The sequence below is a fragment of the Leptomonas pyrrhocoris genome, assembly GCF_001293395.1.
Source record: "Leptomonas pyrrhocoris isolate H10 chromosome Unknown, whole genome shotgun sequence".
In the NCBI taxonomy this organism is placed as follows: domain Eukaryota; phylum Euglenozoa; class Kinetoplastea; order Trypanosomatida; family Trypanosomatidae; genus Leptomonas; species Leptomonas pyrrhocoris.
Genome location: NW_015438357.1, coordinates 2,033,284 through 2,057,646, shown reverse-complemented (window position 1 = coordinate 2,057,646; position 24,363 = coordinate 2,033,284). Strand labels below are relative to the sequence as shown.

The 24,363-nt window shown below is 52.6% G+C and overlaps 7 protein-coding genes across 7 annotated transcripts; all 7 read right to left on the bottom strand.

The window, feature by feature from the left end:
• Positions 1-2,377: 2,377 nt before the first annotated feature.
• On the bottom strand, positions 2,378-5,269 carry ABB37_00667 (hypothetical protein; the record flags this gene model as incomplete). Its single annotated transcript, XM_015796952.1, has 1 exon — positions 2,378-5,269. Exon 1 carries the CDS (start codon positions 3,356-3,358, stop codon positions 2,378-2,380), a length of 981 nt encoding a protein of 326 aa, XP_015664960.1. The 5' UTR covers positions 3,359-5,269.
• Positions 5,270-6,042: 773 nt separating this feature from the next.
• Positions 6,043-9,244, bottom strand: ABB37_00666 (hypothetical protein; the record flags this gene model as incomplete). The annotated part of the gene is made up of 1 exon (XM_015796951.1): positions 6,043-9,244. The coding sequence occupies exon 1, from the start codon at positions 8,710-8,712 to the stop codon at positions 6,043-6,045; it is 2,670 nt and encodes an 889-aa protein (XP_015664959.1). The 5' UTR covers positions 8,713-9,244.
• Positions 9,245-10,170: 926 nt separating this feature from the next.
• On the bottom strand, positions 10,171-10,860 carry ABB37_00665 (putative mitochondrial hypothetical protein; the record flags this gene model as incomplete). Its single annotated transcript, XM_015796950.1, has 1 exon — positions 10,171-10,860. Exon 1 carries the CDS (start codon positions 10,678-10,680, stop codon positions 10,171-10,173), a length of 510 nt encoding a protein of 169 aa, XP_015664958.1. The 5' UTR covers positions 10,681-10,860.
• Positions 10,861-11,574: 714 nt separating this feature from the next.
• ABB37_00664 (hypothetical protein) lies at positions 11,575-13,182 on the bottom strand (the record flags this gene model as incomplete). Its single annotated transcript, XM_015796949.1, has 1 exon — positions 11,575-13,182. The coding sequence occupies exon 1, from the start codon at positions 12,772-12,774 to the stop codon at positions 11,575-11,577; it is 1,200 nt and encodes a 399-aa protein (XP_015664957.1). The 5' UTR covers positions 12,775-13,182.
• Positions 13,183-14,011: 829 nt separating this feature from the next.
• Positions 14,012-15,142, bottom strand: ABB37_00663 (putative mitochondrial 3-demethylubiquinone-9 3-methyltransferase; the record flags this gene model as incomplete). Its single annotated transcript, XM_015796948.1, has 1 exon — positions 14,012-15,142. The coding sequence occupies exon 1, from the start codon at positions 14,897-14,899 to the stop codon at positions 14,012-14,014; it is 888 nt and encodes a 295-aa protein (XP_015664956.1). The 5' UTR covers positions 14,900-15,142.
• Positions 15,143-17,822: 2,680 nt separating this feature from the next.
• On the bottom strand, positions 17,823-19,133 carry ABB37_00662 (hypothetical protein; the record flags this gene model as incomplete). Its single annotated transcript, XM_015796947.1, has 1 exon — positions 17,823-19,133. The coding sequence occupies exon 1, from the start codon at positions 18,726-18,728 to the stop codon at positions 17,823-17,825; it is 906 nt and encodes a 301-aa protein (XP_015664955.1). The 5' UTR covers positions 18,729-19,133.
• A 454-nt stretch (positions 19,134-19,587) lies between these two features.
• ABB37_00661 (putative mitochondrial synaptojanin (N-terminal domain)) lies at positions 19,588-22,903 on the bottom strand (the record flags this gene model as incomplete). The annotated part of the gene is made up of 1 exon (XM_015796946.1): positions 19,588-22,903. The coding sequence occupies exon 1, from the start codon at positions 22,612-22,614 to the stop codon at positions 19,588-19,590; it is 3,027 nt and encodes a 1,008-aa protein (XP_015664954.1). The 5' UTR covers positions 22,615-22,903.
• Between the last annotated feature and the right edge of the window lie 1,460 nt (positions 22,904-24,363).

Genomic DNA, 24,363 nt, shown 5'->3' with positions numbered 1-24,363 from the left:
ATATATACGCACCGGGGGCCACTCTTCGTTCAACGACAGTTCAAAAAAAAAAAGAAACCGTTCTCCATGATAGCCGGCAGGGGGAAAAAAAAGAGGAAGAGAACACCACGAACAGAAAGAAGCCGATAAACAAGCAGACAAATAAAAAGAGTCTTACAGCGTAACGTCACCGGCACACGTATGGATCAAGAACAGCGAATGTGATGACACCGACGGAGAAGCGCTGCACGCCGCCAACTAGGAAAAAAAAAACAGGAAAACAGAAGAAAAAAATCATTCACGGTGGCGCACGCAACTTCGTCGACAGAAAACGACAGTCGCCGTGTGCACATCTTCGTTCTCAGTAGCCAAGGCTTTCCGCCCGTAACCTTCACCATCCAGATTGTTGGCGTCAAAACCCTGCAACAGCACCAGCGGCCTCTATTTTGACGTGAGAGTCTGTAGTTTCTCTTTGTCACTGCACATTTTTTTTTTCGCTGCAAAAGGTGATACGACTTTCTTCCCTTGGTATGTCCGTGTCCTTTTCCTCTTCTCTCCACTCTCTGGTTCAAACTCCTTCACCACAACATCTCCGTGGTACAGTTTGTGATGCAGTACGTTGAAGTGCATGTGCTTGATGGACGAGGGAAGCAGAAGAACGGAAAGGTTCGCGATCACAGCCTATCGACAACAACAACAAACAAAGAAACACCAAGCAAAGAAATCTTTGCAAAAAGAGAGAAAAACAACTGCATCTCACGTGGCTGCAAGCAAGCATGCTAGCAAACGAAAAGAAAAACGTTTACATACGTACGAAACCTCCAGTAACGAAGACATGGCCAAAAAACAAACAACAAAAAACGTATATGAACGAAACTGATATCAGTTTGACGTAATCGTGAGCAGGGGGAGGGGGGGGGGGAGGGGAAGAAGGGGGAGAGGCAACAAGAACAAAAGAAAGCGCTGATATATATAGAACAGCACAAAGTGAGAACGGGCACAATAGTAGTAATAGTAAAAGCCCACGATGGCGGCGTAGCAATGGGCAGTTGCTGCGGTGAAGTTGATCTCCGCTTGTGTTGGAGTCCATCTTACATTTTATTTTCATTAAATTGCGTCTGTGCCGCTGCGATGCACTGTCAGTTTCCATTGACGGTACAGCAACAGGCATGGGTGGGCGTTTTTGCCTTTTCATCGCCATCTCGTCTGCTCCACAGCAAATAGCGTCCATCGGCCTCTTGCTGTCCTCAACGGGGTAGGCACAAGAGAAACAAAAAATAACCGCAGAATGAAAGCAAAAAGCAATTAAAAGCGCAAAAACAGAGGCAACAAAAGAAAATAATGAAGCGCGCGAAAACAAACAAACGCAAACGCAAGTCTGTCGCCAAAACAAAAGGAAAAAAGAAGAACCAAAAATCAAAGGCCATTTGCCTCACATTGCGACATCCATGGACGCCTCACGGAGGAAGGTCGTCACTTCTGTTGCAAGCTGTGGCAAACAAATAATAAGAATAAAGGCAGAAGTTGCAAACGCATACACGTACGCAGTACAAAGGGGAAAGGAGAAAGGAGGGGAGGATAGAGACTCAACGGGAAACTGTAATCTGTAAACGTGGTTGCACAGCGACAGAAGACTTCGCATTCCCTTTTACAAAAAAACACCCATAGTGATTCAAAAGTCAAGTGAAAGAAGAAAGAGAACAAGTATAATGCAACAGAGGAAAGAAAAGGGTCTTCTTCACGGGAGAACAGTTCGGCAAAAAAAGAAAACCGTTGCAGGTAGTGCAGGCATCAAAGTCGCCCTCACGCGCTCGTGCGGGAGGGGCGAATACGGGCGTAGAGAGAGAGAGGTACAAATGCATAATTCAAGTACAGCCGATGTGAAAAGGATAGCGACGCTCCATCCTAGACACACCAGTACGGTTGCAGAGGCGCTGCAATAAGGCACACCTGCCTCACACAACGCTGTCACACTAGTCATCATCACCGCAGGGAGAACAGACAAGAGTAACAACAACATAACTCCGCACTTTATGCATCCGTCGTTTCCTGTCACGTCCGTGGAGAACTCGCGACCCACCACGGAGACCTTGTTCCTTCTTTTTCTTCCTCGACTCTCTTCCTTGCGATGGCTGGACGCCCTCCTGGGAAATCGGCTTCTTCATTTTCTCCTTTTTGCTTCGTCCAGCCCCACTTGGGTGGCTTCTCGCTACACCTGTGGTCCGCTGAGGTCCCTCAGCCGCAACAACAACAAAAGAAGAAGCTCCATTAAATTCTACACATGAGTAGAACAATAAGAGTCTCATTTTTCACTTCCAAAGATCTCTCCTTCGCCGGTTCGTCGTCTTCCTGCAAGCGAGTAAGCGATCCACACCAGGACGAAGTTCCACGTCTTTTTCTAGGATGCGCCTCCGCTGTCCGGAACATTCCTGCGCCGCGTTGTCGATGACGTGGGCGTCAGTCCGCATGAAGCTAAATTTTCCGTCGACTCGAGGGCCCGCTTCGCTTCCATCCACGCCTGCGCGTTGGCCTGCCGCTTCTCGTCCATGCGGCGCTGCTCATCCTCCGTGTATCGCGGGAAGCAGCCGCTGCGTTTCGAGGTGAAGTCACCGCTGTTGGGAGGGCTCTCTCTGAGAGCGCCGGACACCATCTCTGTCGAGTTTGGAGAAATGCTCAGTCGGTTCAGCAGGCGCGATGTTGCGGATACCCCCTGATGGGTGGCGGACAGCGGAGTGAAGGTGAAGGACAGGTCAGATGACGACGTCGACGTGAGCGGAAGCTGCAACGACGACACGCGGGAGGGCATCTTCTCGCCGCCTTCCTCTGCCGGCTTCTTTGGGGCGTGAAGATCGCTTGGACGCCTGCGGTGCGGAAGAGCAGGGGTCGCCTCACTGGAATGTGCCGCCGCTGGCTCTGCAGCTTGTGCATTCGTGCTGGGAGTCTTCGGTGGATCGTGCGGTGCAGTCGCACTTCCAGCCTCAGCAGTGGTGGTGAGGGTGGTGGTCGACGCGTTGGGCGTGGCAGCTGCCGCGTCGTTGCACGTACACGCGTCGGCATCTGCTTTATCGGCCTCTTTTCCCTTTGCGACATCTGTCGCCGCACCTTGATGATGCGGATGATGCGGATGGTGCGTGAGCTGGTTGGCGGCGTGCAGGAGAGCGCAGTGACGCATGTAGCAGCACTGCAGTCGCCGCCTATCTTGCCGGAGTTCCCAACACATCAGCGAGTGCTTCACGCAGGAAAGCAAGAGCAGCACCACCACCACGAGCACCCACCAATTTGCAAGGATAAACTCTGTTAGGTTGTTGGTGACATCGTTCCACAGGGTGAGCGACTCCACGCCAAACGTCTTGAGGGGTGTTGCGTTGGATGCACTCATTTCCCGGAAGAGAAAAAGAACAAGCGAGAAAGGGGGAAATAACGTCGTCAACAGCAATCAGAGAAGTACCTGCTGCGTAACAGCCTAAAGACGTGAGCTCTCGATGACTTGACTGCTCGACGAGATAAGACAAGAGAGTTTTTAAAAAGGTTTAACCTGATACTATGAAGCAGAAAAAGAAGAGAACAATAAAAATTATCAATAATGTTGCCGCGAAAGGGGGGGGGGGAGGGAGGTGCAAGATGCCAACGTGAGGAGCAAAAATAGACACTTTTTGTTGTTGAGCCCGATTGCTCTCACGAAACAACTGGCGTCGCAAAAAAGAAAACAAATGAAGGGCGCTAACAGCAAGCAAAACTATCTATATATACTTAGAACAGAATCACAAAACGAGTAATAACAATAATACTTGGGCTAATGCTGTCGATTCAGAACGAAGACGTCCGCTAGTTGGTCAGTTTAGCAAATGAAACTAAAATCGAACAAAAAAGGTGACACGACAGTCGGGTTTCCTTAAAACGTTTTTACGCGCCGCTTCTCCTTTGTACTGGTGATCCAAATGCTCTCCCTTTCACAGTTATTTCTTTTTCTTCTGGAGGGAGGGGGAGGGAGATGGGAAGAGGGAGAGAACTGTGAGCGGCAGAGCACAGACACACGATCCTGCGTACACCTTCAACGATACACCGGTGAATACGGAGTGACAAAGGCTGAGCCAGCAACAAAAGCAACGCGTGAAAAAAAGAGATGGAACGCAGAAGTGGTGAGCGTACTTTCACGGGACCGAGGAGAGCAATAACGGTAGCTAATACTACTAGAATAGAGATACGAGTATTAAGAATACTTATACTAGAACCAGGGAAACAAGCAAACAACAACAAGAGAGTGAAACAAGAAGGGCCGCATACACAGCTCAGTAAGAAAAAGCAGCGCAGAGAAACTGTACAGTAATATATATATATATATATGACAAAGCAAAGAAGAACAAGAAGAGTAGCAAGCAAGCAAGCAACCACACATACAGAAAGAAGAACACAGAAAAAATAGCTCCGTCGAACCAAATGTCGGTCACGACGCGGTGGAGAGCCTTCTCACGCCTGCTCCAACCGGAGGAAAACAAAAGAAGGAGAAAGAGCAAAAAAAATAAGAAACTGAATAATAATAATCATAAAACAATCACAAAAATACGAGTGAGCTCTGCACGTCGCTGACAGATACTTTCGTTATGGTATCGTTTTTTTTTTGTTATTATTCTTAATTTTTTTTTTGATGAGAAGGACCAGAGAGCAAAGTAAAATGAAAAACAAAGAGCTGGTTTGGCCCTCTTCTCACGGGAAGACCAACGTTTTAAACGGCTCACAGTCGGACTGCGATGGTAAGTAACAGAGAAAAGGAAGAGTGAGAGGCAAAAAAAAGAAAGATAATTACGGATAATCATCAGAGAGGGAAAGCAGCGGAGATGAATGAGATGTGGAGCGTACAACAGAAACGTATTAAATGCAAATTAGCCTCATCCGCCTCGCTCTCATGCCCAAAAAGAAAAGGAAAGGAAAGGAAAGGGTGCGAGAAAAGCGGGACAAAAAGCGTTCACAAAAGACGAGATAACAAAATAAAAATAATAATACCAAACGCGACAACAAAAGACTGAGGTGGCGGTGGGCCAAGGAGGTCAACACGTTCGCTGTGTGCCACGCACAAGTTGACACTCGCTCCTCCTCGTTGTGAACGCCTCGTTTTTTCTCAAGTGTTTCCTTCGCGTCCTGATTCTTCGTGAAAACAATAAAAGCGAAGAAGACACGGGGAAAAAAAACAAGTGGATTAGTCAAAGTAAATGTGGAGAAAACAGAAAGAGTTTGTTTTCAACTTCTAGAGCGCAACGATCCGACGATCTATTCTTCTGTTGTTGTCGTTGCTGTTTCACCGCACACAGACACAAGCAAACGTAATGCAAAGGAAGAGCGAGGAGAGAGAACGAGATGAAACAGCAGAGCAGAGAAGAGGCTTCAACGAACGGGTGCGTGTCAGCGAATGACAACTGTTGGGAGATTATTGTGAATACCAGTTCGTCGAACATAAATTGCTCTGACGGAATTCATCCACGCTGGCTGCAACACCTAGCCACCTGGTGTTGAGATGTGGGAGTGACAACACCTGCGTCGGTGGCGTGAGAAACATCCTTTCTCAGCGCGGAAACGGCAGGCATGACTTTCTTACGGCATAACGGTCTCTCGCATTCTCGAGAACAACACCGTTGTCGTTTTTCTTAAGTTGTCTTTCGCTGTTAATGAATCCTCTTCACGAGACGGCTTGGGGTTTACCAGAACGAGTTTACATGCTCGTACGTGCATCTATGTTTTGCCTCTATAACGTTGCAAAAAAAAAAAAATGTTAATAATAATAATTGGCACGACAGCAAAAAACCCTGCCGGCGAAGGAAACGATGCGCAGGAGTCGACGTTGCGCGGACAGGGAAGCGGAAGCTGTAAAAACAAAACCAAAGGAAGGAACGAAGCACACTCTATCATTCACTCTACAGGAGAGAGAGAAAGCGCAGCGCGGTTCGTCGAATTTCACTCCGATGACTGCACGTGAAAGAAAGAGAGAAAAAAAAAAAGAGAAGAGAGCAGCGACATGAACGTTTCAAGGCGGACAAATAAAAAAATATATTTGAACGTTGCAGAGTATTTCTAAAAGTACGCGCTTTCTAGCCCAGTTCCGGCCGTCACCGCTCCCTGGACAACGTCGCTGTTGAAGAAGGATTTCACCGCCAGGTCGTTGTACGACGAACGAATAATGTTGTTGTCTTTGCTGTGAATGCCGCTGCTCGCCGTCGTCGATTGGGACGGAGGCAGCGCGCCAGCCGCCACAACACCGGCCTTGTCTAATGACACGGACCCCACGATGGGCTGCGTGCGTCGGGTAGATGGTCCTGCAGCTGCTGCTGCCGATGAAGAAGGATCGTTGTTGTGGCTGGAAGACGCAGGCGACGGTTCTGTCTTGGCGAGGGAAGAGGTGCTGGTGCGACCATGAGGCTCTGTGAGGCCCGCCGTCTCGGAGCTGCCGCCGCGCTCTTGACTGCTGCGCGCCGGGGAAGGCGATGACGACGTTGGGTGGGCGTGGAAGAGTGATGGGCCTCCTTGCGCGACTGAATTCGGATAGGCGGACCCTGCCCCGGGTACGGGGCTGCTCGTCGCTGGGAACCTGGGTGCCGCACTGACCGGTGGGCGGTACGTCGGCGCGCCACCACTGCTAGCCACATTGCGGTAGCCTGCTGGACTTAGTACGTTGCTGTTGGTGCCAAACTCCCGCATCAGGTCGGCCGGAACACTCGCCGTGGTGCCGCAGCGCTCGTCCGCAGCTGCAGCAGCAGTAGCGGCCGATGCTCCTGCAGAATAACTGCTAAGACTACCGGAGCGATAGCCGCCAGCGCCGCTTAAAACACCCCAGTGGCGACCGTTGATGCTGGTGCTTTGTTGCAATCGCAGAAGCGCCTGCTGGGTCTGCTTCACCTCCCGTACCAGCTGCTCCCGAGCGCTGTTCGTCTTCTCGAGCTGATCGCGCAGCTCGTTGTTCTTGCGCAGCAGCTCTTGAATGCGCTCGTTTGCCGTGGCTGCCTCGTCTTGGTGACGGCGCAGGGAGCCCTCCCGCTCCAGCAGCAGTGTTTCGTGACTGCGCAGCTGATCTGCGGCGATGTGGTAGCGATCCTTCGCGTTTTTGATAGTCTGCAGCTGATTTGCGATGATGTGGTGCGCCTTTTCCAGGCTCTTCTCTGTCTCTCGCACCCGCTCGGCCTGCTGCTTGTTTTGATCGGCGAGAATTCGAATGTAGTCGTCCTGCTTCTCGTAGTGCTCTTGAAGCGCGGCCACCTTCTCCTCGCGACTTTGAAGTGTGGTGGTCGTCCCACGCAGCCGTTCAGTCAATGTGACGTAGTTCAGCTCGTTTTCCGACATGGCCTTGGTGGCCTCCGCCTTGAAGTTCGCCAACTCGTCGTTCATTTCTCGCAGCGTCACAAGCTCCTTGTCCTGGATATTTGCGGCGTCTTGGGCACTCCGCAGCTGCGATTGCAGAGAGGCCTTGCAACCCTCCAGCTCCGCCACCCGCGCCCGCAGCTTCGCCAACGCCGCGTCGCTTTCCGCCGTCGTGTCGCGCAGCTGCAGTGCTTTCTCCTCCAGCGCACGCGTGTGCGTTTCCAACTTCTTCTCGTACGACTCCCGCAGCGCAGCCGTGTCTTTCGCGTGCTGCTCGCGCAGCCGGTTCAGCGCCGACAGCTGGTTCTTCTCCGCCTCCGTCGCCATGAAGCGCATTGCATCGTCGCGTTGGTGCAATGTCTCGCGCAGTGCGTCGTTGTCACTACCGAGGCGGTCCACCCGCGCCTGCAGATCGGCGGTAAGAGCCGCGCCGGAGGCCTCTGCGTGGCGAAAGGCGTGCTCGTAAAACTGAAAGCGCTCCGCCAGGTACCTCTTCAGCCCGGCGTCGCCCTGCCGAAGCAACTGCAGAGAAATGTGCTCGACCGTCTTGAACTCCGTCGTCTCAAGCACGCGCAACGTCCCACGGCTCACGTCGGCCATCGTCGCGGCGGCTGCGTGGAGCACAAACGACAGCTCGTAGGGCGACGACCCATCTGCGACGTCGCGCAGCATGTTGACCAGATAGCGGGGAAAGCCCTGAAAGTCCACGAGCAGCTCGAGGCGCTGCTTAAAGGCACCGTAATCGTCCTCCAGCAGCTCCAGTTCGTAAAGAAAGAAGGGATCGGCAGGGTCGGTGAGACGGACCAGAACGAGTCGCGTTACGCCGTTCGGCCCACCCCGCCCAGCACGAACATACAGGCCCAGCGGACGCAGCTGAGCTTCTTGGGAGGGAAGCTTCGTGGAAACGGGAAGGACGACCTCCAGCATGGCTCTCTCCTGCTCCGTGATCGTCTTCGGCTGCAGTTGCTGATGCGGCGACGCCGGCCGGTCGGCTCGCAGCTCGCGCATCGAGGGTGCAGGAGAGTAACGCGCATCCTCTTCCACAGTCGTGTTCGCACCATAGATATTCCTGTTGCTACTCGTGACGTTGTGATACACGCCAGGGCCTTTCAAGCGAGGAGAGATGCTGCGTCGAGGTGGTGCGTTGGTGTTCATGTCGTCGCTCTGGCCAGCGTAATTGGCGGGTGCGTTGGTCTTGCCTTTCGGCACAACGACTTCGTCTTTGTTGGTGAAATAGTCATAGAGAGGTTGGCGCGTGTAGGAAGGTGCGTTGTGGCCGTCGACGTGGTGCGACGATGCACGTGGAGGTTGGGGTCCGCCGTAGACGGTGGAGCTGCTCCCATCCTCGGTGCTCATGGTGCTCGAGTTCTGGATGTAACTGTTGATCATTGAGGGTCCTTGGAGGGAAAACGAGAAGTGCTGCCTCAAGCGCTGCGTGTGCCTTGTGCACGAATGCTATGTTAGAAAGAGAGAAATATATATAAAAAGAGAACTCCACTGCGCTACAGAGGCGTCTACTCAAGCAATGAAAGAGAGTATGAATACAACTGTATGGAACGAGGGGGAGGTGTTCGGTCCACTGCGTGTTAATCCCTCCGCCGAGAAGAAATCTATGTGGAAGCTACGTCGATAGTAGTGCTAAAGCAAAACAACACGATTGAAGTTGGAACTGCTGCTTCTACTTGTGTTCGGATTTGTGTGGGTGTGTGTGTGTATGTCTATGCTGTTCCTTTACTGGAGCCGAATTGACGGGTGAGAGGGACGGCCCGGAAAAAAAAATAATAATAATGGAGACTTCACCAATGAAAGCAGACGCCTACGTCTCGAGCACCGAGTGCGCGTCAACGACAGTTAGCGATGGTTGACAGCAACCGCACGGTGTCCCTTTCTTTATCTTTTTATTCCTCTGGCGGAAAGCACTTCCATTGCAAAGCCCATCAACAACAATAATAGACAACAGAGTTAATGAGAAGAACAAAGATGCAGGTCAGGAGAAGAAGTTAAAGGACGGTGTCAAAGGGAAACGCTCATTAATGAATATTTAACAGCCAGAACCGTCGTTGGTAATCCATCAGAAACACAACCGAAAAGAGCAACTTGACGAAGTGCAAATGCTCTTGCATCAAAACCGGGATGTTCTTCAGAAAAAAAAAAGAACATGCAAACTTGTCTTTAAGGTGCTTGCACAATCATTTGAGAAGGAAAGTACAAGTCTCACTTGCTTCAAGGGGAGGCACCTCCACTGGAATCGATCCGTGCCAAAGCTCAGCCTTTGGGGGGAGGGGCAAGAGAACCCATTCGAAACGCGTTTCCCTAATTTGGACTGTAACGAGACAACGGAAATCAATAACAACAACAAAAGAGAGAGTGGCAACTCGACTCCGTTCACAACCTGAGTCGAGATACTTCTTATTAGTAGTAAATTTAAAGTATAAAAAGAAACGTCAACGAGCAACAAACAACACAAACAACGCCGATAGCTCTACAAACGGCAGCCATATATGGCTGCAGACAGACGAAGAGAGAAGGCGAGATCAAAAAAGCTCCAACCTCCGTTGACGCGCAGGGCTGGCGTAGCGCGAAACGAACAATCACAATACCTCCTTTTAAAAGAGCCGCAAAATCTCGCTACTGGGAGAAGAGAAGTCAACACTGGAACACAACAAAGCTTCGTGTAACCCTCAGAACAACATCCAACAGGGCAACGCCACGCAGCACGGCCGTCAATACTGTGAAAAGGAAATGCACTTTCTTTACCGCAAAGACGCCTAACACTGTATTGGGAGGAGGGAGGGTTCTTCTTTCATCTTCTCTGTCAAATCTTCCTTCTTTCGTTCACCGGCTACTTCATTGGACGTTGGGGTCGTGCAGGTGGCGCCGGCGCAGAACGGCGTCGCGCTGCTGCTGCACCCCCTCCACGTTCATCTCCTCCTCGCCAATCACCATCGTCGCTGCGTTGAAGGCGTTGCGGCGGGACTTGTAAATCTCCTGATTCATCGCGCGCTGCCCCGCCGCACTCGTCAGGCGCTGCGAGACGTAGTCGGACGGCTGCGACTCTTCGTTGGCGGCGCTGTCCATGCGGAGGACAACAAAGAAGGCGAAGAGGAAGAGGTTACGAATTACGCGCAGATGCGTCGACTTCGTCTCCGGGTCCTTGCGCCAGCGACGCACAAACCACGACAGAAGCGGGACGTGGACCTTCTTGGGCATCCAGTAGTCGGCGAGGTCGTGGGCGAGGACGGCGATCGGGATGCCGACACAGACAGCCTTGATGTACGTGTTGTACGGCACCACAGGGAGGCGCAGCTCCTCAATGCGGTTGACCGCTGAGCTGACCGCGACGGCGAACTGATCCATGGCTACGGTGAAGGGGAGGGAAGACGCGATGAGAATAACCGGTACTTTGCTGCGACTCAGAGAGAGAGAGACCCAGATTTGATGTGAGATCGTTGAGATGCGGAACGAACCGGAAAAAAACAGAACACCTCAAGCTGCGATGGATGCACGCACCAACGGAAGACGGCGAATAGTGCGACTAGAGATTGGCAACAGCGGCGATATGTCGAGAACAAGAAGAGTGAAAGCAAATAACATAAAAAGGAAAGGTTAGATGAAAGGTGAGAAGCATGTCGGAAGAAGCAGGAAACGTAGCACCTTTTCTGCATGAACGACAAAGCGTACTCGCGCCGGCCAGAGGGAAAACACGTCACATTGCGGTTTTCAGCGGCGAAGACAACAACTCCACACCACGCCACACACCAGACCCGTCGCTTAATACTGTCCCGTCAACGTCAAACCACGCATTCCGTCAGGAAATCCAGAAAAAAAAACACAAAAAGAACCTTTCTCTTGGCATCTTTATCGTCCGCAACATCACGCATGCAAACTGTTCCGTGCATTTGTTACAATGCTGTTTTCCTCCAGCTGAAATAATGCCATTAAAAATAAAGAGGTTTGTAAACATTACAGATGTTGTCGGTGAATCATGAAGATGAAGGATAACGGCAACTGCGGAAAGAGTGAAAGGTGCCATCACAGTGAAGCACAGAATAGAAACCGCACAGACAAAAAAAAAAGAACAGACAAGTTGGACAATCAACACGGCAATTACAGCAAAGAAAATACGCGTGAGAAATAAAAGGACGAACATGACAGAGGACAATACATTGAAAGGTGAAACCGGCGCACAACAGTGCCATTCGCTACCGTTGCGTGCGGGAAAAGCAGAGAAAACAATTACCGATCGCACCACTACTTCAGACGCAGTCGGGCACAGTCAAAACAGACACGCACAGGCGCGTCGTAGCCGAGGTCTTGAATGATCGCCCGCTTCTCGGAGCAGTTGGCGCACACCAGCCGGCCGCAGTTGCGGCAGTGATGGCGCGACCACCACCCGATCGGCTCCTTGCACATCATGCACGTCGTCGTGTCGTCGTCCGGCTGCCAGACCTTCACCACTTTGTTGTAGCGCTTGAAGCACACCGGACAGTTCCACTCCAGCGGCGGGTGGTCAAAGCGGCTACCGCAACTCGGGCACATGGGGGTATAGGTGCGATGGAGCAACTTCTCAGACGCTACGGGAGGGGCGTTGAGGGTGTGCTGCAGCTCCTTCTGAGCGATCACCGCCGGCATCTGGGACCCCCCTTCCGTCTCCTGCGGGTACTCGAGCGGGTGATTCTGCACGTACTCGCTCCAATCCTTTTTCTGATTCAGTGACTTTTGCTGCTTCTTCGCCTCGTGCTTGGCACGCTCCGCCGCGAGTGCGTCCTGCTCCTCCTGCAGCTCCCGGGCCCGGGCCTCGCGTCGCTTTCGCTTCTTCTCCGCACGCTTCAGCCGCTCCGCCTCCGCCGCCGCGGCCGCCGCCTCCTCCGCGGCTTCCTCGGCCGCTGCCGCGGCTGCTGCCTCTGCTGCCTCTTCCTCCGCTGCTGCGGCGGCTGCCTTCTCGGCCTTGCGGCGGCGCCGCTCCTCCCGACGTCGCACTCGGGCGTCCTCGGCGGCGATGCGCTCCTGCTCCTCCTCCTCCAGCTGCTGTTGCAGCCGCGCTGCCTCGGCGGCCTGCTCCTCCTCGAGCGCCCGCTGCTTCGCCGCGAGTTCGACCTCGCGCCTCGCCATTTTCTCCTTGCGGGCCTGCAGGGCGGCCCGCAGCTCGTCCCAAATCTCCTCGGCGTGGCGGTCGGTGGCCATCTCGCTGTAGATCTTCGCCATGTCCTTCACCGCGACGTACTCGAGCAGCGCCATGTCTTCGTCGCTCACGTCGCCTTTGATAGAGCGCAGGAGACGCTGCACCGGCTCGCCGAGGTCCTCGAAGCGGATGGTGCCGTGCGCGGCAGCGGCGGCGGTGGTGGTACTTGACAGGGACGTGGTGTTGGCAGCGGGACTGTCGTTCTCTGCCTCCTGCTGCAGCGGCGCTGCCGGGGGCGGCGATGTGCGTGGCGTGGAGGTGCCCGACATGGTGACGATGACAGAGAGCAGCGACGGTTGTTTTTGAAATAAAAAGGAAGGAAAAAGCGAAGACGCTTCTAAATACCAAAAAAGAGGAAGCAACCTCCGCCAAAAACAACAGCGATGGGGGGGGAGGGAGAGAATCCACAACTGCGCAATCAGGCTCGGTGCAACACGCCACTTCGCTGTGCGGCTCCCAGCCCTTTCCGATAAAGTAATACTAATAAAACACACGCCAACTCGGTTTATAGTGAATGCTTGAGTTAACTGAACAAATACGCGTCAAACACACAAGCAGAAAAAAGAAGAAGAGATATCCTAAAAGCTGTTTATTACCGTGAACACTTGTGATGGACTGTTGTCAGCACAGGTATTTGTTTTACGCTGAGTGGAAGCCTTAGAAAAAAGAGATGCTCTTTCACGGTTGTAGGTACGAAACGGCAGAAGAAAGAGAAACGGGGTAGAAGAAAAGAAGAGTTTACAGTCCAACAAAGGAAGAGAAACAAATACACTTCGAAAGCAGGCAGTTGGGCAAGTACTTCGGTATCCATCCACTCGATTCCAGGAGAGAGAGAAAGAGAAGCACACGCACACATCACAAAGCCATCAAAAAGAAGAGATACACTCAACCCTGTCAGCGTACCTCCCTCGGCTCCCCCACAAAGAATATAATAAAAAACCTGCGTTGCCTGAGGGAAAACACATGGAAAAAAAACCGTGAAGGACCTCCGAAATGCCTGACTAAATCTGCAGTGACTCTGCTTCGTTTAGATGGCAGTTCTGTGAGTTTCTTTTTGAGGGAATCAGACTTGCTAAACGTGAAACAGTAAAAAAAAATAGTTGAGAGATCCAAAGTTGACGATGATTAGTATTATTAATCATTTTGTGGATTTCCTTTTCTCTTTTCTTTGTCGATTGAGAAACGCGGTTCCACAAGGCGACCGCTGCATTTTTTTTTGGTCTTCTTTTTCGGTTTTGAGGTCGAGTTCAGTAACGTCTTTTCTAGGAGTGATAGTTCTCCACGTTGCGCACAACGAAAATGGGTTAGACGCGATTTGCGGATTTGGCTCGGCAACCTTCACGGCAAAAATGTTAAACACCAACAGCAAAACGACGAGTCCGTTCTTTAAAAAGGCGTCCTTCAGAGGAACGAGTGAGAGAGACAGAGGAAAAAATGGAAACAAGCGAAAACAGTACAAAACAGCGCGCGCGTGCAACGCACCATACAACAATGCTGTGAGGCAGCTTACTTCAGAATCTCTGCTTTCACCGCCGGCTTCGTACTTTGGGGAGTCTTCAGGCCCGCCCAGAAGTAATGACCTGTGTTGAAGTTCTTCGACAAGCAGAAGTTGATCTGAAAGTCACGCGTGATGACAGACTGGAAGAGATCAGGATAAGTGATGATGTAGTCCAAACTCACGTTGCGCACGTCAAAGCGCTGCGCAAACTTCGTCATGTCGCTCGGCGGAACAAACTTGCGCCAGTCGTGCGTGCCCGGCTCAACAATTCCAGTCAGCCTCTCCGCAAACCCGATGTGTGTGATCGCCGTCTTGAGCGACTTGTCCATCGTGGAGAGAAACAGCAGACCACCGGGCTTCGTGGCCTCGCACAGAGCCTGCAAGAAGGCCCGCGCGTCACTCACGTGCTCGATCACTTCGCTCGCCACCACCACATCAAACTGCTTCTTCTCCTCCTCGACCACGTCGAAGAGGGACGCGTGGCGGTAGGACAGCCGCTGCGACCAGTTGGCGAGCGCCGTCGGCGACGCGTAGTTCGCGAGCTGCTGACGCCGCTTCTCGGCTACTGCAATCGACTCTGCGCAGGCGTCGATGCCGGTCACGGTGGCGCCGAGGCGGGCGAGACTCTCCGAAAGGATACCGCCACCGCAGCCGACGTCGAGCACCTCATGCGCGGGTGTAAGACCAGGGCTGCTCAGGAAGCCTACGGAGGCTTCGGCAGGAGCGCTCGAGGCCACCTTGCCGTAGGACCGGACGATGTCGTTTACGTAGCGCACGCGGATGGGGTTGAAGAGGTGCAGGGAGCGCAGCGGCCCGGTCGGGTCCCACCAGTGATTTTGCAAGGCGGCAAACTTTGCCACCTCGTCGGCGGCAGCGCCTTTCATCGCGGCAGACATCGTTAGCTGAAGCTAATAAGTACGTATCTCAATTTGCAGGACAGGCAGCGCACCAAACCAACAACAAAGCCTAAATCGATCTGAATGAGAACGATACCAGGAGATATTCTCTGCGTGTGATTCAACACAAACTAACAAGTACTAACACGGCTGCTTAGGAGGAAAGAAAAAGGAGGCGCTTTTTCAGAGCACACTCAAGGTGCCGCAAGACGGTAATGACGCTAGGATAGAAAAGGATGTGCTTCGCTCGACCAAAGAGCCGGATTCACTCCCGTGCATGGTGTGTGGGGAGAAACATGGCAAAAGGGATCGGTAAGCAAACCATGAGGAGAAAAAAAAGAGAGAAAATGGAATGCATGCGTCATTTGACTTCCAGCAAGCAACTTGTGTACGTTCTCTTCCACTTTTGCATATTATGACCTTTTCAAAGCAGGAGCAAGAGAGAAGTGGATTCCAAGCTTGTAAGTGCCTCCGCTCAAACTCTGAAGGGTCTTGAATAAACACACGGAGGCGGCAAGTTGGGCCTGTCTTTAGCAAGGTCCCACCAAAAATGTGCACCCACCGGAAATGGGTTTCTATTGTCTGCTTTTACCAATTTCATATATATGTATATGTGCAGGCCCGAGTAACGTGAAGCGATTGAAAGTAGCGAGTAGATGAATAAATCAACGTGTGCATTTCTGGAACTCGTCGGCGTCTGTCTTCGTCCGACACAAACACGAGCGGCGGCACTTCGCACAAATGTGACTTCATACGCATCCAAATGGCCAGAACAGATTTAAAAAAGGGCAAAACATATAATATTGAGTGGTACAACAGTAATAGCGTCGTGAAAGAGTGGAACACGCGGACGGTGAGAGTAGTTTCAATTATTCTTTCCACTCACGTGTGTCGCTTCTTCGGACATGGCACAAGGAAGAGAGAGAGCAGCCGAAAAGAAGAGAATTTAAAAAAAAAACGAAGGTAAAAACAAAAGAGGTAGTCATCCGGTAACCGTCCCTTTTTCCCCGGATCTTTCGCGATTCAAATTCGAGAACCGCATGAGAACACGGCGCTCCTTTCTCTTTCCTTCTTCGTGTTTGCTCCATCTCCGCATTTTGGACTTGTATGATAGGTCTGCGTGGTGGAGTCATCGTTGGAAGAGAAACCAGGATTCTTTTCCCTGGAGATAATAGTAGTGAACAAAATCCTTTAAAACTGTAATCTCAAAAAGAAGAAAAAAACGTAGCAATGGAGAGCCAGCACGCGGTGTTCTGCCTTCTGTCGGATTTCTTCAGAGTGCATGAACCTCGTGAACGGGGTTGTTTTGCTTGCTCTATTGCGAGCGCTACGGCAACGCAGAGACGCCACTTTCCCGCAGCGTGCTCGGTGATGATCAGCACGAAAACCGTTTCAGTCAACGTAGCCGAAGCAAAATAATGGTAATGAACAATGCGTGCGAGACGCAGAATAAGACATAGGGGTTTCAAAAAGCAGCACTATGAGAAATACACACACCAAAAAATGTTCTTGGCATACACTGTGATGGCACGCTACTCATTTGCTCGAATTATGATCTCTCCACCCTCCGTTTATCAATCAATTCTCTCTCGCTCCGTCGGGTAATGCTGCGTAGCCCATGTGCACAGCTCACTTCCGTGAAACACACGCGCTCGTTGCATCAAAGCCCTCCGCAGTTCACGCAGCGTATAGAAGGTTGCACGCAAGGCGAGCTGCGCGCAACGAAGCGGCAAAATGAGAAAACGAAAGGAGGAAAAAAGGCAGCAGATGAAGCAGCTGAAAACGGGTTATGCTGGTGTCGAAAAGGGGGAGAAAAGGGAAAATACATAAAAACGGTAAAGGTATAGAAAAGACACCAGACGAGCAGCTCCAAAGGTACATGCAAGGTCGATGCTTTTTTCTGTTTTGGACTGATCTACGTCGGGTGGTTATCTGCACCACGAACAGGAAAAACAAGAAAAAGGAGAATTTGGCTCTTCAAACTCGATGGAGGCAGCACGATTCTCACCACCATTTTTGTAAGCGTTTGTAATGAAGCCTGAAATAAGGTCAGTAATAATAGTGGTGATAGTATCACAACAACAACAACAAGAAGAAGGAGAAGTAGTTGAACGCGGCACTCAGCCCCCACACACACGTTTATACTTATATATTCCCGTTTAGAATCTACAAATAATAATAATGAAAAGCCAGCTTTCGTGTTGAGTTCATAGAGCAGAATTGATGTGCTCACCATACGATGATAGCAACGAGGCTCATGGCCACGCATTCGAATTCTCAAAAACAGTGAATGGGAACGTCTGGGAATAAAAGGAGCAACGAAACGAAGCAGAATAAAAACGTCGGTGAATAATAAGAAAGAAGACGGAAGATGATAGACGAATTGAAGCAGGGTGTTTTTTTTTTGTTAATGCTGAAGGAAAACAAATAGAGATACGGCGTGTTTTGTGCTCGTGTGATGCTTGTAGGATATAAAGGTAGGTGGCGCAATGCCAATAAAAGCGCTGCACACAGAAAAGTGCGTAGAGCAAGCGGGTCGCGGTGTACGAGTGGCTTTTCTGTCTTCTCCCTCTTCGGACACACTTGAGAACAGCAGAGTCGAACAAAAACAAAACAGGCGATTCACGACCAATGCTACGTAGGCAGCACCAGAGGGAAAAGAAAAAAAAAGGAAGGAGAGGAGGGAAAAGAATGAACAACAACTCACTCCAGACTATCAAATGGTGACGAGCTATATATATATATATATACCACAGCAATGCGACGGCAGAGAAACAGAAAACACACAGTTTTGGGAGGTGGGATTTTCTGCTGGTGTGCTTGCTTTACTTGGTATGAGCAGAGAGAGACCCTCCAAGAACAAGTCGCAGCAAACAGGGAAAAAAAGTTTCCGTATGGATCCACGTCTTTTGCTGTTGATGACTTATAGGATACCAAGCGCCGCCGTCCACACCTCATTTTGCTTCGACGCACTCAGCAGCGTCTTTGAAGTAATAATCTCCGGCTTGACACCCGCACGACGCAGCGTCGCGAACATCTTCAGCGCCTCCTTGCTCTGCAAACACTGTCGCACCGGTGTCGGGCACTCCTCACAGCTGCTGAGCAGCTCCATCACCGGGGAGCGCAGCACGAGGTGAGACAGACGTCCGCTGCCCATCACGCCCTCCACGTAGGTGGTGAAAGGCACCACTAAGGTGGTCGAGCTGGTCAGCGACGGCGACCCATCCGCAGAGGCAAGCTCGACCGTTGCCGTCTCCATTTGCACAGGAGTCGGACAGAAGTGTTCCGCGGCCGCCTCACCCTCTCCTCCGTACGCCGCCTCACCGCAACTGCCCGCCTGCGCCGCCATTGCAGCGTCGTTCGCCGACACAGGCGCGCACGACGCCGGCAGACGCAGAGAAGTCGGCGTTGGCGTCCAGCCAAGAAACGGACGGGTGTGCGCCAAGACGTAGAAGCCGCGGTGGTTGCGCATGTCGCGCGCCTCGGCCAGCGAGTTGCTTCGTGCGTTCTCCACGTTGACCTGCACAATGTCGAAGCCGCTGAGAAGCGTGGCGAAGAAGTCCTCCAGCACGCGTTTCCCGCCCGGTGCCCCATTCACCTGGCAGGTGAAGGTGTTGCCGGGTGCGCAGAGCTCCGCGAGGTTCTCGTGAAAGCGGTAGACCTTCAGGTCAGCCCCGCGTCGTCCCACGGTAAACGGGCTCCACAAGCGCTCGACAGACTGCCGTAGAACATCATGGGTTCGCCGCTGGGCGGTGTGGTCCAGTGTGCTGAAGCGAGTCACGGGGAAGGCGCTGAGCAGCGCACCGGGCCGCGCAAAAGATCTCGGCATGCGTGTTCTGTTTGTTAGCTTGTCTGCTTTAGAAGACGGTTGAACGCAAGAGGCTGTCTGCCAAGGAAAGTAAAAAAGAGAGCTTTCCACGACGAGTCGTTAACGGCGTCGGATTGGCACAACCTCTCTTGGGAAAATAGTGTTGAACTTCGCTTTTCTCAAACTGCCGGAAGGGGAGAAGCGCGCAACACGTCGAATTGTAGATAAGAAAGGGAGAAAACAATGAATATATATATCAGCAAAAAAAAAAACAACCTGTAAGTATATACTTAGGCAGAAGTGCCAGCTTTAGAACTGAATTAGGAGGGAAAAGGGTATTTGAGAAAAGAAGAAGAAAAAACACTGCTAGGTGGCAGCGGGAAGGGCAGATACTTTTACAACAAACCTGCAAATTTTACTTTCCCTGCGGTGTCGACAAAGGATGAGAGAAAGAAAGGGAGAAGAAAAAAAGGCGAGAAGAAAAGAAGAGAAAGTGGAGGACAGCAAATCATTCCGGGTCGCCCTCCAAGACGATGAGTTACGTTTCCTTCTCCTTTTTACTTCGTCACATGCCGTTGCATCGTATCAAATAGGCCTCTCCAGAAGCGCTGGTTGTTGTTTCCGAAGTGCAGAAGTGATGGCGACTTAATGTTGGCGCCTTCGTCTACGATGGGGCTCATCCCAAACCGGAGCCACGAAGGCGATGCGGAGTACAACACTTCCGTTGCGCCGGTCGAGAAGTCATCGCTAACCCTTTCTCTCTCTTCTTTTTATCCGCGTTGTTAAATCCTTTTAATAGGTGATCTGTAGCGGCGTGTACTAAATAGGAAACACCACCGAACGAATGAAAGCGGAAGAACAAGCAAGAAAAGCCCACCCCTTAACACCACTCCACCTGCCGCGTGTACAGCAGCAACGGTCGATTGGTGTACGTCACACGATAACGCATCAGTTTGCTGTACAGAATCGAAATATACAACGCCCAACAGAGGCAGATCGCAAAATGCAGCTGAAACACCGATGAGGCGTAGTGGTGCTCGGAGAAGCACATCATCACGCTGTAAATGAAGGGGAGAATCCCCAGAAGCAGTCCATACATCACCTGCCGGTTCATCCCACTGAGGTCGCGCGAAAACGGGCTCTCGATGTCGGCGTTAAACACCTGCGGGTCGTGCTGCCGCGTTACAAGAGAGATGCCGTCCTGCTTGACACCGTCGAAGAAGTTCTGCTGATACCACCGACGCTGCGCCAGAACCCCCTCGACGGCTTTATGCGCCCAGTGATGATGTCCGTCCAGCATGTAGGGGACAAAGTGCGGCTCGGTGCCGGCGTAGAGCTGCGAGATGGCGGTCCCTTGTGCCGCCATTAGCATCCGCAGACGGTGCGAGGCCGCGGCGTAGGCGGGATGGTGAAGACACAAATCCACCCCGTCACCCGTCTTGCCGCTGTCGGACACCGTGCCGTTTAACTTCAAAGCGCCGCCATTCACGTATGCCATCATGCGCGGGAGCACCGCCGCGAGCAGGATGCTCTGCACCAGGTTCGTGCGATCGAGACAGTCCAGACAATTCACACGCACAAGTCGCGATTGCAAGTGGTCGAATCGGAGCCGTGGTGCAACAGTCGGGACGTCGCTCGGCCATGCGCTGCCGCCATCCTCCTCCGCGTCGTCCTCGTCGTCCGAAAACGCCCGTGCGGTGCCTTTCGTGAAATCCAGCCATGTGTCGGCGTCAGCTGCGCCATCCAGCTCCGCCACGCAGCGCCGCACCATCTCATCATAATCGTGCGTTTGCAGTTCTCGTTTCACGTTGAACTTCACCAACTTGACTGACGGATCGCTATCAGGCGTGTTTGCTGAGACCGCTACGCCGCCACCGTTCTCCTCCGCAGCCGCAGCCGCCACAAGGTGCGTCGCGTCCTTGTCGTCCATCATGAGACTGGCGGCAGGGGAGGTGACTTTCGGCGTGCCTTCGACATAGCGCCGCACCGCCGCGGCAAACCCCTCTGCGAGCGGCTCCTCCAGCGCCGACGTCGACATTGTGTCAAGACAGAAAAGGGTGTGCATCCACGGCAAGCACTGCTTTAGTAGACGAATGTGCCGGCCGAACTCCTCCGCTGCGTTCCCGACGGGCGATATTTTAATGGTGGGCTTCAGTGAAAGGTTGGCTGGCTGCTCCCACCGACGTGGAACGGAGCCGCGCATCACCGTGTACACCGCAAAGGGTGCGGCAGGTCCAGACGCCTCGCTGTCTTTTTCTTCTTCCGCAGGAACAGCTGCTTCACGTGAACGGGGGGTCACCCAGAGGGACGTCATGGACATGTTCGCCACCACGCCGCTGTGCCCGGGCTCGAGGCCGCGCCGGTTGTACCGCGTGCCCGCCCAACGGCAGCACGTGCAGTTGAGAAGGGTCATGGCCAACGTCGGCGACGCGTCGGCCTGCGCGACGAGGCCGCGGATAAAGGAGGGCAGGTACAGCGGCACGGAGGAGGGCGACTGCGTAGGGGCAGCTGTGGCGGCCGTCGTGTTGAAGTTGACGTGGTGGTCCACGTGGTTATGATGCCCCGACCGTGCGTCTCGTTGCACCTCCTCCGCGCAGACGCCCCGCCACGGCAACGCGGCTGCCTCCTCCGCTGCCCCTTCCGACACGTCTGTGTTGCCGCCACGGTAGCCGGCGTAGAACTCGCCTCGGAGGGCGGCCATGGAGGGGAGAGCCAAGCCGTCGGATAGGAGAGGTCCATTCCACTGGTAGAGCTGGCGTGCCGTCGCGGCCGCGCGGAGATCTTCCCAGGCGTGGTGGTTACCCGTGGCGTTGAAGCCGTGCCACAACACTTTCGTCGTGTCGACCAGGTTGGAGTACATGTCACTGCCGCCGTTTTCGTGGTTGGCGGTGGAGGAGAGCGAGTTGTCGTCAACCTCACCCTTCCCGGCGGGGCTGAGAGCAAGACTCGGATGGAGAGTGTGGGTGATGAGTCCTAGCAAGTGCACCGGATCCGCGCTGAGATCCAGCGTGGAGGAGTAGTACAGATATGAGAATTTCTCCGCGGGTCCGATGATCCCCGGCAGCTCGGACGCCGTCGCGGCTTCTCCTTTCGCATTCGCAGCGCGTCGCGTTTCGGCGTGCTGCCCGCCATCCTGCGTGTTCACGGACTCACAAAAACGGTGCAGAACGGCGAGGTAGTCGTTCACGGTTTTGCTGGGAAGGCGACCGACCTCCTCCGGCGCATCATCCTCCGCGTCTTCCGCGTCGGTGTCTGTGGCAGAGGACTCCCCTTCCTCCTCATCGGCGCCGCTCTCCGAGACATTGGAGCCGCGACTCTCGTTCCCTTTCGCCTTGCCGCCTCCACGTGGATCCGCAGCGTCAGCGGCGGCGTCCCTTTCCGATGCGCCGTCGCTTGCCGCACTTCGACCACCGCCATCGCCGCCGCCGCGCCGGCCGCGTGGGCGCCGCTCCCGCCGTCGACGCTCCCGCTGCGACAGCGCTGTAGAGGTCACACCGGGTAAATTGAGCCACTGCAGTCCCCGTACCGCGTAGACCTCGTGCGTCGCCCCGCCGAGGGACAAGGTGCACACGTACTCCTTCTCGGTCACGTAGATCAGAGCGGAGTTGACGGAGCCGAGCGGGAGGACGCCATAGAGAGCCTCGCAGGGCAGGTAGCAGCTGAGCGAGGCCGCGATGGACTGCTGTTGGACGGACTGCAGGTGGTACAGCTGGGAGCACGCCTGCGCCAGTTCGGTGATAGAGGCGCGCAGCTCCACATCCTCGCTGTTCGCGCTGCTCAAGTACTCAAACCGCTGCTTCTCCGCCATCCAGCGCAGCGGAGGGAGGGAGGGCTCATCGGGCAGGTAGTACACACGGGACGCGTTGAGGAGGATTCGGCCACAGTGTGACCAGCTCGCAGACGACATCGCGGGGTGGGGAGAAGAAAAAAAAAAGGTCGCTAGAATCAAACACAAGAGGGAGGCAAAAAGTCAGCGTATTGTATCAGGGGTAACTTGTGTAGAAAGTAATAGCGTGGTCGTATTTGCAGGCGTGTATGCCGTAGACACACCGAAGGAGACGTGGCGACTTTGATTATTGTCTGCTAAGTGGAGCTAAAGCGACACTTAACTTGATAATATGGGTGCTTTTTAGTATTTGTTATTCCGTTGCCACTACCGTACGTGTGTGTGTGTGTGTGTGTGTGTGTGTGAATCTACCAGGGCGACAAAAGAGACAACAGAAAATGAGAGAAAAGAAAATGGGTTTACCACCGTGAGTGTACGTGCGAGCTAGTCCGCGTTTGTCCAATACACCGGCAGATTATAGGCGAGGAGGGGGAGGGAATAGGTGCCCTTGCCCCACGCAGGCTAGAAACACTGTGCAACGTCTCTCCCTCCCTCTCCCTCTCTCTCGTTTACTCTGCACATCGATTGTCGGTCACGTCAACAGCTCAACACGCGCACCCGCTCCGTCTACGCTTGACCACTGATACAAGCCACAATTGTTAGTGACCTATTTTTCTCCTTTTCTTTTTGCACGACGATCCATAGACACAGGAAGTATGACTTCCTCAAAAGGAAAAAAAAAGACGCAAGCGGGCATGCACCTACACGTAAAGTATTAAGTGGAAAAGAGGAAAGAAGAAGGAAGAAGGGGAAAAAAGAACCATAGCACAGTACAAACAACGTTCTGTGACAACTTGATACGCATACCCGTTTGCCACCGACACACACCCACACACTCAACGGCGGGTGAACACGCCATATCTTTTGCTCTCAAGCAGTCGAACCCGTTAATGAAGAAGCAAACGAAGCAAATAAATACACAAACAGGCAATAATAATAAAAGCACGTATCATAAAGCAGAAAGCACTTCACAGGTAAAAGTTCAGGTGTTTGAAAACACACAAAAAGCAAACATATATATAAGCATGAAAGCGAAGGTTCGCCTGCATCGCGCACCCCCACTCACGCACACAGTTTTGATGGCTGCCAAAAAAAAGGAAGAAAAAGGTTTTCTTTATATTTCTAATGACATCTTAAAAATAAAAATACAGAAAGAACCGACCGCAAAAACAGCGCGCTACCAGCAGCGCTGCTTTTAGGCAGATCGCGGTGTTGACGAACACTTTACTTGTCCTTTTGACAGTCTTTCTTCACTCACCATACCAGGTAGGCGTTTGATTAGCAGGGCGCTGCCTGTCGTCGGTTGTTGAAATCCAACCAGACGCAGCAGCGGAACGGACAACGAATGCTAACCGTTGCACCTAAAGCCAAAAAAAAAGAAGCAGTAAAGCCGTCTTCTCATTTGCACAATCACATTTGCCGACACAGAAAATGAGAGCATTTTTTTTTTTAAGAGAGGGGCAGAGAGTACGGCGCCAACTCACTCTACTTCACAGCAAACGAAAGAAAAGCAGAGAAAAAAAAAGAAACGTGTTCCATTGGATCGGTCGACTGGGCATGCAAACAAAGCGAGTCGGTTCTACAAGAGAGGAAATACGCAGCGAAAACGACAACAGAATAATCGACTTCATCGACGGATAAACGACTAGTGGTCAAAGACAATTCAAAAAAAATGCTGCTGTGCTCAGAGCATCGATTCTGAGCCAGTTACAGGATGCGAAAAAAAAGAACAGGGGAAGAAAAAGAGAAAGCGAGACCCCGACTTGGGTA